At 34.3% G+C, this 17,550-nt stretch overlaps 1 protein-coding gene across 1 annotated transcript; it reads left to right on the top strand.

Moving 5' to 3' along the window:
• Positions 1–8,563: 8,563 nt before the first annotated feature.
• Positions 8,564–17,339, top strand: LOC140744853 (uncharacterized). Its single transcript, XM_073076546.1, has 2 exons — positions 8,564–8,769; positions 8,861–17,339. The coding sequence occupies exons 1-2, from the start codon at positions 8,564–8,566 to the stop codon at positions 12,540–12,542; spliced, it is 3,888 nt and encodes a 1,295-aa protein (XP_072932647.1). The 3' UTR covers positions 12,543–17,339.
• Positions 17,340–17,550: the final 211 nt, after the last annotated feature.

Below are 17,550 nucleotides of genomic sequence, written 5' to 3' on the forward strand. Positions count from 1 at the left end.
CCTGCAGTTCCATGTATCATGAAAGACGGCAAGGCTTGAAAAAAATTATGTAGGTATAGAATATATGAAGACCACATTTATTATCCACTGCAATAATATGAATGTTTGAAGGGGAACAAAGAGAACGCCCACGAATCCGAATAAGCACTACTTACCATTACATGTTAACAAGGCCTTAGAATATGTAGATACGCAAGTAGAACGACCTCAGCTAGCTAACCACAGATATTAAAGTATGTCACAAGATAATAATTGGCCAAGTGCGAGTCGAACTCGCACACGGAGGGTTCCGTACCAGGTATTTATTTTTATTTTTAGTATTTTTACCCGACTGCCAAGGAAGGGTTATGTTTTTCGCGCGTATCTTGTATGTTTGTCTTTCTTTATTTGATCCTATCTAACAAACGGCTGGATGAATTTCAACAGTTAAAGTGTCATTATATTTGTCTCAATGACCCGAGTGTCCTTAAATAGGTGTTAGTAAAAAAAAATCAAAATGGCGGATTTTTGGCGCGAAATAGTAACACATTTAAAAAGAAAAGTTAACCGAACCTATCGAGTAGGGTATCAAATGGAAAGAAATTAAACGGAGATTATAAAAACATATTTGTATATATATAAAACAGTAAGGTGACTGACTGACTGACTAACTAAATGACTTTTTCATTTTTCAGAAATCAACGTACAGCCTAAACCAAGGACCTTACAGTTCTGAAATTTTGCACACAGGTTCTCTATATAGCTTGAATAAGTACTAAGAAAGGCCTTTTGGAAATTCTACCCTTAAGAGGGTAAAATAGGGGAAAAAAGTTTTTTTGAAATCCTTTAATTTTGAAGCAACTATTATAAAATTTTGTATTTGGGTTTCTGGATAGGAACAAGGACGCACCTATTTATCCTCTCCGAAAAATCAACCCCGTAGAGGGTAAAATAAGGGTTAAAAGTTCATTTGAACAATCGTCAATTTTGAAGCAAACACTATGACATTTTGTATCAGGCTTGTTGGAAAAAAATAATGAAATGCTACCTCTAACGTTTTAAAAAAGTTAACCAAATCTATTGAGTAGGGTGTCAAAATAAAGAAAATTAAGAGGAGATTACACATACATTATATAATATATCTTATATATAAAATTCTCGTGTTAGTTACCGTACTCCTCCGAAACGGCCTCATCGATTTTCACCAAATTTATATACATATTCAGTAGGTCTGAGAATCGGCCACTATCTATTTTTTTACACCTAAGTGATAAGGGTTGTTCATCCTTAACATTTTTTTTATTTATATGGCAACACAACGTTTGCCGGGTCAGCTAGTACATATATACTCGTATATACACATCGAGATGACTGTCTGACTAAATGAGTGAGTTGCTGTGCCAGAGATTAACGCAAAGGGAAACCGCTGAACTTAAGCGTGCTGGAATTTTACACATAGGTTCTTTATATAGCGAAAATGAACACTACGAGGATAAAATAGAATAATATTTGTTAAATAAAAGAAATCTTGGAAATCAGAAGCTTTATTTCTGACTTCAAAATTACAACATGGCAAGCCCGAAATTATACAAAAATAGGATTGATGTGTCCAGCTCGACCGCGCGTGTGAAGACGATTAACCGCCCACACTACCCCACTCCCGGAACGGGTCCCTGGTAGTGAAAGCGCCTTCCAAAATTGCACCGCAATGATTATCTTGTGCGTAAACAGGCTCCCCCCCTGTAATACCTCCTGGTATTACAGTATTAACACTCCATCAGTGGACAAAGTCGCGTGAGTGTCCGTCTTACTTGGCCCCTTTGCGTGTTAACATCAGCCACTCTGGCTACACCATCAACTCCTGGATAAAGGTGCGCCACACGTCCCATACGCCATTGAAGAGGCGGAGCGTTATCTTCTCGAAGAAGAACGAGATCCCCCACGTGCAGAGAGTTGGAATTGTTAGAGCGCCACTTGACACGCTGCTGCAGCTCGCAGATATATTCGTTCTGCCAACGCCTCCAGAAGTGTTGGCGAGTCTGCTCGATGCGTGCGTAGCGCTGCAAGCGGGTAGATTTCTCTTCGTGAAGCTCAGGGTCAGGCAGCGAAGTGAGCGGCCGACCGATCAGAAAGTGCCCTGGAGTGAGAGAAAGGAAATCATGAGGAGAGGAAGACATGGGGCACAAGGGACGACTATTTAGAATAGCCTCCACCTGCGCAAACAAAGTAGACAACTCCTCATAAGTGAAATAGGAATTGCCCATGACACGCTTTATATGGTGCTTGGCTGACTTGATTCCGGCCTCCCAGAGTCCTCCAAAATGAGGGGCATAAGTAGGAATAAAGTGAAATTTTATATTCTCATTCGTTGCAAAATTAATTAAATTATTTGAATTTTCCTTAAAAAAGTTTGCTAGTTCCTTAGCTGCCGCGACGAAATTACGTCCGTTATCACAAAATATTTCTAACGGTTTACCGCGACGAGCAATAAACCTACGCAAGGTCATGATAAACGCATCCTTTGTTAACTCAGTAACTGCCTCCAAGTGAACACACTTGTACCGAAAACATACGAAAAGGCATACATAACACTTGGAAGCTCTTGCGCCGCGACCCCTTTTATTTATGATAGTGAACGGACCACCGAAATCAAGCCCCGTTGTTTGAAATGGAAAATCAGGCATAGTGCGTTGTGGTGGGAGGTGTCCCATTAATGGAGTAATCGTTTTAGCCTGTAGGCGTTTACACCGCACGCAGCTGCGTACCGTGCGACGTGCTAAAGTCCTACCACCCAATGGCCACACAAAATCGCGCACAGTACATAACAATAACTGCGGACCTGCGTGCATATGTCTCAAATGTTCATAATTAAATATAAGATGACATAAACGATGTTTAGCATGCAAAACAATAGGGTGTTTTTTATTATAGTCGTAGTCGGAACGATCGAGTCGACCGCCGACACGAATTAGGCCATTTTCATCTAAAAATGGACATAGTGATTGTAAATTACTTTTAATTGAAATGGAGCGTTTTTTATTTAATGCTTCATACTCGAGTGGAAAAGATTCCTGCTGAGAGAATTTTCAAAGGAATATGAAAGAATTATTTAACTCTTCTGCAGTTAATGGCCCGATGATTTTAGATTTTGGTGATTTAATATTGTGAAGAAATCGCAAAACGTACGCAAACGAACGTTTCAGACGTATAAAATTAGAAAACCTATCAAAATGAATTAGAAGTTCGAATGTTTGCACTACATTAGCCTTAACTTCGAGCAAGTCACAGTCCCCATCCCCATGATGGTACAGAACCACGAATTGAATTTCGAAGAAAACTAGCCTTTTTACCTCTCGAGATCAAGTCTGCGGGGTTTTCGCTGGTTGGTACATGACGCCAATCAGCTGTGGAAGTAGATTCTGTGATTTCAACTACTCGGTTAGCGACAAAAGTTTTTAACTTATTTGGATTGGTATGCAGCCACCCTAAAACAACACTGGAATCACACCAGTGCACGCAACGCGATATTTTACATCGTAAAGACCCTAGAACTATTTTACATAGCCTAGCAGTGAGTAACGCACCTAACAGTTCCAATCGCGGGATTGTAACTGGCTTGCTAGGGTTTACCTTAGATTTAGAACAGAGCAAATTTACTATAACTCGACCATCCTCACTAATGGATCTTAAATAGATACAACAACCGTAAGCTGAACCAGAGGCATCACAAAATGAATGAAGTTCTATTATAGTAGGTTTCTCACATAGGACTAGTCTAGGTACATGAATTGAGTTTAAGTCTAAAAAATCCAACTTTATCTCGTTCCATTGTTGTTGCAAGTCAGATGGAACGGGTTCAGACCAGTCTATGCTACGACGCCATAATTCCTGTAACAAGACCTTAGATCGAATTGTACATGGACTTAGTAACCCAAGAGGATCGAAGATTTTAAACGAATGTGACAAAATCAATCTTTTCGTAACCGGTTCATCGCACTCGTAGGGAATGCTTATCATGACGCGTAAAATGTCTGACGAAGGTTCCCATTGCAAACCCAAGGTACTCGTCGATTCGCTAAGAGTTAAAGCTCCTTGATTATCCTTTAAAGAATCTTCAAGAATGGAGGCAACATTTGATTTAAATTTTCGAAGTGGAAAGCAACCTGAACGTAAAACTGAAATGACTGAATTTAATATGTGATGTAATTGTGATATGGAATCAGTGCCTGTAATTAGGTCGTCCATATAAAAATCGCGTTGAATTATTTGTTTGATTAAATCGTCCCGGCATTCCTCCCCTAGTTGCCAGATACACTTAGTGCTTAAATAACTAGCGCTTGCAAGGCCGTAAGTGACAGTATTAAGCCTAAGAACTTGAAGAGGTCTCGACTCATCCTCCCTCCATAAAATAAGTTGGAGATTACGATCATCCTCGTGAACATTAATTTGTCGGAACATCTTCTCGATGTCGCCGGTTAACACGTATTGGTGTTGACGAAATCTCAATAGTATGGAGAACAGAGAATCCTGGACCGTAGGGCCTATATATTGTAAACTGTTGATTGAAAGACCGGAGGAGGTGCAGGCGGAGCCGTCAAATACAACGCGTAACTTAGTTGACTCGCTGCTCTGTTTGAATACCGCGTGATGACACAGAAAGTAAGAGGGTTGCGGTCTATGATCAATCAAAACAGAACAGTGACCCAACTTTCGATACTCATCGATAAATTGTGAGTATTGAACCTTAAGCTCCGGTTGCGTTTTAAATCGTTTCTCTAAGTTTAAAAATCTATATTTTGCCATTAAATAAGAATTACCTAAGGAATGGGGCGAATACTTTAAAGGTAAACGCACACAAAAACGACCGAAAGAATCACGAGTAGCGTTAGTTTTAAAATGTTGCTCACAGGCCTTCTCGTCTTCGCTCAATAGCCTAGCAGAATTTGGAATTTCCTCTAGCTCCCAAAATTTACTTAAACGATTGTTAAAATTATCTTGATTAGTTAAAACATTAAAATTACAATTTATATAATTAGATTTCCTATTGGAAATATGATATGGTAAACAGACGGAACCGGATATAATCCATCCGAATTCTGTATAGATAAGCTGAGGTTTGTTAGAACCTAAAGATTGACGTTCACTACCTACAATGTTAAAAAATAGATCAGCGCCGACTAACACGTCAATCGGTGACGGTTTATAAAAAGTTGGATCGGCCAACTGAACATTTGCAGGTATATTAAGGAACCTTGCATTAACAAATGATTTAGGAATATTATCTGTAAGTTTAGGTAGCACCAGGCAAGTTAAGTTTGTAATATAGTCACTGTTTAATGATTTTAATTGGAATGAACAAAAGTCATTTACGCAGTGAGAAATAGAATTCCCGATCCCTACAATGTTTACAGGCTCCATAGATAGAGATTGTAAACCTAGCATGTCTTTAAGACTTTGAGACATTAGACTAGACTGACTAGACTACCTGAGTCTAGTAGAATACGCACTATCGCGCGCTTATTAGTTTGTGGATTGACCGCTTCAACCACGGCTGTGGACAAAAGAGTAAATTTGTTAATATTATTAGCAGAAAAATGCACAGACATATTCGTCTGTGTTTCTGAAGAAACAGTAGTGTGAGAAGAACTAGAAGCGTCAGCCTGAGAGGCAGATGCTTTATTGTTATTGCAAAGCAACGAGTAGTAGGGATTCACCGGTTCTGGGGCACCGATTTTCCCCCCTCCCCTCTCTATTCACCGGTTGTGGGGCACCGACTTTTCCCCCTCGCTTCCCCGTCCCCCCGCTGCCCTGTTTGCCACGATCGAGGGGCGAGCCCGGCTAAAAAAAAAAAAAAAAAAAAAAAAAAAAAAAAAAAAGTTTGGTGTCAAAATGGGGGTTTCCGACCACGCCCGATCGATTGCACGCATTTATTTTACGCTATCTCCTTTGCTTACGAAGTTAGCTTTTATGAATAACGACCTCTAATTCATTATCTAATCACCTCCTTATCTCATTAAGCTCGCTATGTCCATATAACAATACGGACCTTACTTATCTAATCACCACTCGCTGTCCTCACAACATAATAGGGTCATTATCACTGTGTCGTTAATGATGGGGGTATGCGCATGGTAATGCAATAAAAAAAAACTTCGTATTGACATTGTTTATTATTTCCAAAACAACCTTTTGAACAATTGCGATACTACAATATCGTTTATCAATTTATCCTCACAAAACAGGCTTAAAAAATCTCTGAGTGTATTTCCATAATACATGTAATGCAAGTATGTAAGACTATATTCTCCACAAACTGAAGACCAATCAAGTTGTATTCTATATCTATTAAAATCCCAATGCTTTGCGTTCCTTCTGAAAAAGGCTTTGTGATGGCCTGTTGGTGGTCGGCCATATGAATCAAAATACCCACCGATGCCATTTCTGTCTATGTACATGCCTACCCAGTGAGAGCCTGGTTCACTGTCAGGGTCCAAATTACTTATCAAGTACATTGGAGTCTTAACGTATAGCGGTAATCGGTTTGCTGCATAGACATTGTTTTTCAAGCTACAATGAATTTTACTTAAATGCTTCTGAATCTCGATTGTATCCATTGTGCATGCCTACTTATCGATACCTCTGATAGGTACAATACACTATTTACAAATGCAGAGCAAAATTATCCAAACCTTATATTTAAAGGGACGCAATATGGTTTAACTCGAATGAAAGACTTCAAATAGGTATAATATATTACATTTATTAGGCTTTTACTTACATCTAAGTATATAAATTTATCTTAACTACTGTAGTCGACGGTTACATTTCGGTTCTTATCAATTTCAATAACGTTATCAAACTCTGCATACACTATACAGTTAATAGTTTCGGTTAGAGTTGATTCAAACCGAACTTCTACCCTTACACTGCCATGCTTTATAAGATTCCAATGAGTCATGGAATTTGATGACAAATCAGGAGTTAGGTCAAACGCTAATAGGCAGTAACCTTTTGCATATTGCTCCCTAGATATTCCATTACCTTCATTTAGAAAATGTATACCAGTCCCCGAAAATAAAGTGTGATAGGCTGCAGTAAAAATATCATTCTCGAATGATGGTTGCAATGCTTTTGAAGGTATTTGTTGGCCATCAATATATAAACAAAATGTGTTCATAGCATAGTTTTCAAAATTGAATGGATTTTTAGTAAGACTTCCATTGAATGCTGTGTTGTTTACAAATCCAACTATACATCTTTTAGGTACTTGCCCCAGAAAAATGTTGTCAAGAGTCTTTCCCTGAACCCCTGATGGTATAGTTAAAACTTTGACTTCAGCTCGAGTAATAGGATATTTTGCTGTAGTAGAGGCTAAGACTTTTTGATGTGCGAGGAGTACAGTTGGATTTATTCGTGCTCTACGAACAATAAGAGTTGCATCCGTAATGCATACTTTACATTTTATATCACTTCGTAAGTTGGATTTATTCGTGCTCTACGAACAATAAGAGTTGCATCCGTAATGCATAATTCACATTTTAAATAACTCCGGGCACTGATAAGGTACTTATCATAATGAAAGGAAACTTGTTCGTACTTGTTTGTTGGCCCATTAGGATATGGTGAATCAATAGCATTGGAACTTTGACCGATGATAAGGTAATAGGATGTAGTTATCTCGGGTGGTTACAATAACCAAATATATTTAGACGCTGATAAGTGAGTGCTTATAAGCAGGAAGGGAGGAGTATGCTCTCATAGTTCGTTTGGTGAAGTAACAGTGAACAGTTTGGTTTGTGAAGTGTAGTGCATCCAAGTGTCAACAATGGAGGTAAGTAAGTCTTGATAATATTGAATTGATTTGTGTCACTTTCCAATATCATTTCATTTGACACTAACTTTGCCTTTGTGTTGTTTTAGAATATATATGAAGCAAATACATTTAAACAATATTATTGCACGCTATCTGACGAGGAAGACATATCTCAAGAAACAAAGAAATCAAAAATTTTAAAAAGAAATAATTCGAATGATAACTTGGACTCAATATTCGAATTGCCAAAGACAAAAATTAGAAAACTTTCATCAACCGTATCTAGAGCTCAACGAGATGGTGGAACAGTGTATATAACTACTAACAGAGATGATGAAGCACATTCGTCACATTTAATAAAAATAGATATTTATGATTTAAATAAATTATCCAACGTGCCACAGTCTCAACATTGGAAACATGCATCCCTAAGAATCAAATATTACACAGACGAAAACAGTTCAACATATAAAGAAATGAATAATGTTATATACAAAATGTGCACAGATATTTCGAAAACAGAGAGTAGTAAGAAATACTCATTTAACAATAAATAATTAGTTAATGACCTAATCATACTTTTAAAATATTTATTTATGGTATAATAACTATTAAGTGAGGGTTGATTGTCATGCTAATTATTTTGTTTTGATGTATAATTACTTGCTAAGTATATAAGAAGAAAGTGCCATTTTCATATCATTACCAGTTGGTTTACAACTTCATACACGTATAAACGACCTCCTCTGTAACCCTGTTCTACACATCATAATGGATAGTTTCCAAAAAATTTATACAACTGTTTTCGTCGATGAAAGTCAAATTGAAGAAGAACTTGCAAAAGTTTGTGAAGAAATAGAAATTAACAATGAACTCATCGATATATGCAGACAAGTCGAAAGTGCAATCATAAATCAAAGTAGTCAACACGATAAAGAATCGCTTCAGACTTCCTGCTTGCTTGAAAATCCTACTAAGTATGTATATTTTTTTTTTTCTACATGCATTTCTTTCTATATTACATTATTTAAATCTTGAAATATAAATACATTTTTTTTTTTTTCATAGTCAACACCAACAAGTCGGAGGTGCAATGAAGAGAAGCAGCTATGACATCGACAGTCCGAAGGCCAAGAGGATAAAAGTTAATGAAGGTGCTTCAACGTCATCTGATATCAACCTCACAGACAATGGAAAGGTTATGTGTGATGTTTGTCAACGACTTGTAAGTAAAAGATATTTTGCCAACCACATAAAAAGTAACATTCACAAAAATAATATTTTTAAATCTCATAGTACTCAAGCTAATGTTTCAGTAATCGAATCAGCTTTCGGTCAGCGAATAATTTCATACAGAATCAAAAGTAAATTAAATGAATCAGTAGATACACTTAAAACGCCCGAATTATTTTTTAATTCAATAAAAGATAATATTTGTTCATTGATCGAAGAGTCCATTAAAATGCACATTTTGTTTAAGATCAATTTTATACTACATGCAAATTTTACACAGCAAACCAAAGATCTTACAAACACATTCGATTTTCAAACATGTAATTATACTGTTTCTCAAGGTGATGACTTAAATATTTTTTTTTCATCATTAATTGAGACGTTATCAAATAAAATCAGTTCATTCGAGAAAAAAGATAGCGGTTGGAGTTTAACGCAAATCAAACATTTAGAAATGAATATAAATAAATTCAACCCACTACGTGGCACTTCGTATATAGACCTACCTCATGACATTAAAGTAAGAAAAGCCGTTATTAATGTGCAAAACGCTGACAATATGTGTTTTAAATGGGCATTGCTTTCCGCCTTATATCCTACTACTAGTAAAAGTAATAGAGTTTCATCGTACAGCATGCATTCAAACAAACTAAACTTCAATGGCATCTCCTTTCCAGTAAAGCTTTCGGATGTACCAAAAATTGAAAAATTGAATAATATAAGTATTAACATATTTGGATTAGAATATAATCGGGAGAAAAAAATTCATGATGTAATTGGACCATTAATAATGACTAAATTTCGTAAAAGTGTACATATTAATTTGTTATACCTTAAGAAAGGTTTAAACGCTCATTTTTGTTATATCAAAAATATGTCGCGATTGGTGAGTAAACAAATTTCTAACCAAGAGCATGCAATTTTCTTATGTGATGGATGTTTATTACATTTTCCAACTCAACAGCGATTAGATGATCATCAGGAAAATGATTGCGCTCATATTAAAACCAATATACCAGATGGTACTAAAACATTGAAAGACTGGTTCGGAAAACCAGCGGCAAATAATAAAATAAAATTTGAGAATTTTAACAACAAACTAAAATTACCCTTTGTTATATATGCTGACTTTGAAGCATTTTTAAAACCAATAAATGTATGTTCTAATGATCCGTCTAGGTCTTACACAGAAAATATTCAAAAGCATGATGTGTATAGTTTCGGTTATTATATAAAATGTTCGTATGATGATACTTTATCAAAATTCGAAACATATAGTGGGCCAGATTGCGCAACAGAGTTTATGAAACGTTTATATGAAGATTTAAAATTAATATGTACAAAAAATATTTTTCAAATGAGGCCTAAGCCTTTATCTAGTGATGATGAAAATAATTTATTATCGGAATCTAAAATTTGTCATGTATGTGAAACGAATTTGAACGAAGATAAACATTTCGATTTTGACTTTCATACTGGCACTATTAGAGGTGTAGTTCATGAAATCTGTTTAAAAAAATTTAAGACTCCGCGTTATATTCCAGTATTCCTACATAATCTGAGTCATTATGATGCACATTTTATTGTTCATGCCCTAAATTTTGTCGATGGAGAAGTAAAAATAATTCCGCAAAATAAAGAGAGGTACATTTCTTTTTCAAAAACATTAACAGTAAATAATAATCAGATAAGTCTAAGATTTGTAGATTCATATAAATTTTTATCTTGCAGTCTAGATCAATTAGCTAAAAATCTTAGTGATGAACAATTTCATGATTTAAAAAGAAACTTCCCTTGCAATGACGACTTTACCAAATTAAGGAGAAAAGGAATTTATCCCTACGAATTCATGACTTCTTATGATTCATTAAAACTCAAGTCACTTCCAACTCAAAGTGAGTTCTATAGCTCGTTAACAGATTCAAATGTCTCCGATGATGATTATAATCGTGCAAATGAAATTTGGAAACATTTTCGTTGTCAAAATATGTTAGATTACTCAAACTTATATCTTAAAACTGATGTATTGCTCTTGACTGACGTTTTTGAAAACTTCAGAGAGCTTTGTATTAAGACTTATGGGTTAGATCCCGCTCACTACTACACTGCTCCAGGGTTAAGTTGGGATGCAATGTTGAAGTATACAAAAATTGAATTAGATCTATTGATGGATTACGAACAAATAGCATTTTTTAAGGCCGGTATCAGAGGTGGTGTATCTCAATGCAGCAATCGTTATGCAAAAGCAAACAATCAATTCATGGAAGATTACGATAAAAATGAACCTCAATCATATTTAATATACTTGGATGCTAATAATTTGTATGGTTGGGCTATGTCTCAATATCTACCCACTGGAGACTTTGAATGGGTAAACCCTGAAACAAACTTTAATGTATCCGATACATCAAATATTGGTTACGTTTTGGAAGTTGATTTAAAATATCCTGATGATCTCCACGACTTGCATTCTGACTTACCACTATGTCCTGAAAATATATGCATTGGTAATTCAAAAGATATAAAATTAATTTCAAATCTAAACGATAAAATTAAATATAAAATACATTACAAAAACCTTAAACAATGTCTTAGTATGGGAATGAAGGTAACTAAAATACACAGGATACTAAAGTTTAAACAAAGTCCTTGGTTAGAGAAATATATAGATTTAAACACAAACATGCGGACATTAGCAAAGTCTGTTTTTGAAAAAGATTTCTATAAATTAATGAATAATTCAGTATTTGGAAAAACTATGGAGAATATAGAAAAAAGAGTAAATGTTAAGTTGTTAACACATTGGGAAAATAGAGGTAAAATTTTAGGTGTCAACGACTACATTGCAAGGCCAGATTTTAAAAATTTAAGTATATTCACATCAGACCTAGTGGCAGTACAAATGCTAAAGTGTAAACTTAATTATAATAAACCAATATATTTAGGATTTTGTATTTTAGATATTTCAAAGACCCTTATGTATGAATTCCATTACAACTACATGATTCCTAAGTTTCAAAACAAAAATAAATTATTGTATACGGATACAGACAGTTTAATTTACCAAATATTTACAAACAACTTTTATGAAGATATAAAACCTGACCTTAAGATGCATTTCGATTCTTCTGATTATCCATCTGACAATATTTATGGGTATCCACAAGTTAACAAAAAGAAAATAGGTTTTTTCAAAGACGAAAATAATGGAAAAATATTTAGAGAATTTGTGGGTCTAAGATCTAAAATGTATGCAATAGATGTTGAAAACAAATTTGTTGCAAAGGCTAAAGGCGTTAATAAAAGTGTTACAAAAAATATGCAAATGCATAACTATAAGGCATGTCTTTTCGAGAAAAATATTCAATTCGGAGCAATGTTAAGATTTAAATCAATCAAACATAAAATTTATACACAAAAAATAAATAAAAAATGTTTATCATACAGCGACACTAAGAGGCATATTTTGCCTAATGGTATTGACACATTAGCTTGGGGTCATTACAAACTTAGATAACAACGGTGAAATATTGGTTTACTTGCAAATATGTTTAATGTAATTCTTTGAACTATATATTATCTTAATTGTGTTTATAAATGTGTATGTCTAGTTTATAATTGTTAGTTTGGTAATGTATTTCAATGTTTGTTCCTGTAAACCATTTCATGTATGTGTTCTAGTTTTAAGACAAATTATACTTGATTATTATAAATGTATATTGTTCATTAAATTATCTTCATTGTTAAATAAAACGTTGTGCAGTCAACTTGTTTTAAAAATGTTTCATTTCATTCATCCCTTTACTGCAATAGTTGCTGGTCCAAGTGGATGTGGAAAGTCACAATTCGTTACAAACTTCTTGAAATATGTAAAAGATATTTGTAGTACAAGTTTCGATCAAGTTACATGGTGTTTTGATGAAATGCAACCTTTATACAACTTGAAACTTGTTAATTACCATCAAGGTATGCCAGATCTTAGTATGTTTGATGGGAAAGGTCCCCAGCTTGTTATCATCGATGATCTTATGAGAGAATCGGATGGCCGCATCGTTGACATTTTTACAAAAGGAAGTCATCATAGAAATTTGAGTGTGTTTTATATAACTCAAAATTTGTTTCATCAAGGTAGAGGTCAGAGGGACATTTCCTTAAACTCGAGTTATATAATATATTTTAAAAATCCACGTGATAAAACACAGATTCGACACTTAGCGAGACAAGTATCACCTGAAAATACTAAATTCATGGAAGATTCTTATAAAGATGCAACGACAGAACCTCATGGATATTTAATGATAGATTTAAAACAAAATACTAGTGATATATGTAGATTAAAAACAAAAATATTCCCTTCTGACTGTTACTGTACTGTATACTTACCTACAAAGGGGTTTAAATATGCAAAGCAACAAGAAATTTCCGTCATTTATTAATAATGTCTCGAACCTTGAAGACACATAAAAAGTTTTTAGAAGCTCTTCATATTCTTAAACCAAAATACCAAAAAGCACTCTTAAAATCCTGCAACGAACAAGAGATAAATTGTATTTGTGAATGTATCTATAACGTTTTACAAGGTAAAGTACAACTCCCAGAAAATGAGAAGAATAAATTAAAGAAATACAAACACTTACTTCGACAACTGGTGCGTAAAACTACAAACAAAGTCCGTAAAAATATTATAATTCAAAAAGGGGGATCATTTTTACCAATAATATTAGGTTCAGTTCTGAGTGCACTAGTAAATACCCTAACATGAACATGGAACACGCTAAGAAAATGTTACTTATAGATCCAGGTATAATAGAAAAAATTAATCAACAAACAATGTTAGACAGTCCCATGTCTAGACTGGATGCCGAAATGCAAAATATATTAAAAAGTAATATTGAAGATAGAGAAAAGTGTATTCTCTATTTACAAATTTTACAAAGGTACCTACACCATACTCAAGAAGACCGAAAACCTTATGAGTTACCTATTGTTACTAATTTTTCTGATGTTAATACTGGTGATACAGATAATATCAAAATGAAAATTGATAATAATAAACTGGAATTAGATACGAATAATAAATTTAATTTAAAGAAAGATTTTAGTGATATAAAACTACAGGAAGAAGCTAAGACTAATATAGTTGCTGAACAGACTCCAAAGCGAACAACAGTTGATATAAATGAACACGAAAAGGTTAACTCACCAACGTATACACCGAAACAAATATTGAGAGTGATACCTAAAACATATTTAAAGAAAGGTGAGCTGTTGCTAGGTCTCTTGTCTGATCACAAGGATAAAATTAATTGGGATGGCGAGGGTACTGTATTCATAGACAAAGTTAAAATTCCTGGAAGTAACATCATAGACTTGGTGAGTGATTTTATTAGACCAAGTAGAAAAATTGATCCAGTAGGATGGCAACAATTTGCAACTTTATTGAAAGATATCAATACACCAGTTACCTACCTTGGTAATACTAAAAGAACTGGCTTTATAACTCAGCTAATATTAGATGAGCATAAGAACTTTACACCTCGAAAAGATCCGAATTCAACACCAACTAGTACTGAAAGAGAAAAAGTAAAACCCAAGAAAAAATTAGTCTGGGAGAAATGGAGCCCTTATTAGAAATAAATAGTATTTATTATAACCCTTCTCATCCTGCTGCATTCGGTAGTATTAATAAATTAGCCAAAGCTATGAAAGGTAAAATGAAAAGAGAAGATGTAAAAGATTGGCTACGCTCACAAGAAACATACACATTACATAAACCTGTAACAAGAAGGTTTTCCCGTAACAAATACATACTGTCAAATTTCAATATTCTTTGGCAAGCGGATTTAAGTGATTTGAGAACATATTCTAAGTACAATGATGGATTTAACTTTATTCTTTGTGTAATTGATGTATTTAGCAAATATGCATTTGTAAGAGCTATGAAAAATAAAAATTCATTTAATATTAAAGAATGTTTTGAAAGTATTTTCATTGAAGCTAATGCAACACCCATACATATTCAGTCTGATAAGGGTACAGAATTTATTTCCAAAGATGTGCAAAGTTATTTAAAAAGTAAAAATATAAATTACTATACTACTAATAATCCCGATATTAAAGCAAGTATTGTTGAAAGATTTCAAAGAACCCTCAAAATGAAGATGTGGCGTTATTTTACACACAATAATACTTATAAATATATTGATGTTTTACAAGACTTGGTATATGCATATAATCATAGTTATCATTCAAGTATTAAAATGTGCCCCTGTGATGTTAACTCACATAATATTATGACTGTATGGAATAATTTATATGATAGAGATAAGAAACAAACAGAAGCAACAACACAATTACCTAACTTCCACATCGGTGACTATGTAAGAATAACCAAGTATAAGCATATATTTCAAAAAGGATATGAATCTAATTGGAGTGATGAAATATTTATTATATCCTCAATTATAGATCGGTCTCCATGGGTTGTATACACTTTGAAAGACTTACAAAATGAAACAATAAGTGGGACTTTCTATGAAAAGGAGTTACAAAAGGTATCTTATAATCCTACCTCAAGTTATAAAATAGATAAAATAATCAGTACGCGATATTCTGGTGTCAGAAAGCAAGTGTTGGTGAAGTGGAAAGGTTATCCAGATAAATTTAATAGCTGGGTGTTGGCCTCTGAATTAGAAAAAATATGATGAAAGAAAGTTTCTATTTAACATTGCTAAGTAACAGTTCTATGGAGTACTTTCCTGATAACAAAACAACGAAGTTTTCAACAAAATTACCAAAATCCTTAACGCTAGATGGGGAATGGTCAGTTGGAGTTGCCGAATTTCAATATCCATGTACCATGTTTACTGTACAAGAACATGAAAATATTATATATATTACAAAATCCATGACCATGCCAGGCGATCAAATACCATCCTTAGTATATTACAAGACTCATATTCCAGCGACGAATTATGACAACATAGATCATATTTTGGTAGCTTTAAATAATACAAAGGAAAATATAAAATTTCGTTATGATGAAGTATCAAAATTAGTTTGTGTTTCTGTTACCGATAAATCAATAAGATCAGTGAAGCTATCTCCTAAGCTGTCGTTTCAACTTGGGTTTGAACCTGACAGGAATCTCATTGAAAGAAACACAGGAAAGTGTCCTGCAAATTTACATTTAGGTCTACCATCACAATTATTTGTATATTGCGATATAGTTGAACCACAGATAGTAGGTGACGTCATGACTCCTTTACTAAGAATTATACCATTAGATCCAATGAAATATATTTATGGGGCGAATAAAATGCATGTTTTTTCACCTCCTCACTATTTACCAATCATGCGACGAGAATTTGACACTATTGAAATAGATATAAGGTCAACCACTGGTCAAAAGATACCATTTCAATTTGGAACTGTGTGTATCAAACTTCACTTTAAAAAACACAACAATGTTTTCTCATAATAATAATAATAATAATATGACTTGCCCCTACGAACATTATTATTCCCATCAAGCTGGTTCTGGTATTGGAGTAATATATAAAGGAGCCGCGTTTCAACGTGGTCATGGCATTGGCAGTTTTTTAGGAGGCTTGTTTAGATCAGTTTTACCTTTGCTTTCAAGGGGTGCTAGAGTTATAGGAAAAGAAGCACTAGGCGCTGGAGTTGGTATTTTGTCGGACTTAGTGAATGCACGACCCATGGAGGATTCAATAAAATCTCGCCTCAAGGACGCTAGTTCCAATTTAAAACGAAAAGTTGATGAAAAAATTGATAGAATAAACATGTCTGGATCGGGGTATATAACGAAGAGAAAGCGTCTTTCCTCACTCAGTGCACGCTCAGCTGCTAAAGTGAAAGCTATTAAAAAATTGGCAGTTTCTCGTGCCAACATAAAAGATATTTTTTCATAACTAATAAATTTAAGGAATTATGTCTTTCTTACATAGTCATTCTTGTGAATGTATAAAGTCTGAACTAGATTTATTTGCATTGCCATCAACACAAACAAGTATTGAAAATGGTATTTGGATTCATTACAAACCAATTTCGTCTCTTGCTGATGATGGACCAATAGAATTTCAAGTACCAGGATCTGGTGACGATTACCTAGATTTATCGCATACGTTAATACATATTAAAGCAAAGATAGTTAACCTAGATTCATCAAAAGTGAGCACACCCACAGTAATAGCACCAATAAATAACTGGTTACACTCACTATTCAGCCAGTTAGATGTATATTTAAATCAAAAACTTGTGTCACCACCTAATAATACATATGCTTACCGTGCTTATTTGGAAACTCTGCTGAACTACTCTCCTGCCGCAAAGAAATCTCATTTGACTTGTGGTCTTTGGTATGAAGATGCAGCTGGTCAAATGAACTCAACAGACAACACAAATCCTGGATTTCTGAAACGACAAAAACTAGCATCTGAAAGTAAAGAAATAGAAATGATTGGACATCTACATGGTGATATATTTAACCAAGAAAAGTTTTTAAT

This window comes from Epargyreus clarus, unplaced genomic scaffold (assembly GCF_041222505.1).
Source record: "Epargyreus clarus isolate Ecla_fem2 unplaced genomic scaffold, WU_Ecla_fem_2.2 ptg000009l, whole genome shotgun sequence".
Classification (NCBI taxonomy): domain Eukaryota; kingdom Metazoa; phylum Arthropoda; class Insecta; order Lepidoptera; family Hesperiidae; genus Epargyreus; species Epargyreus clarus.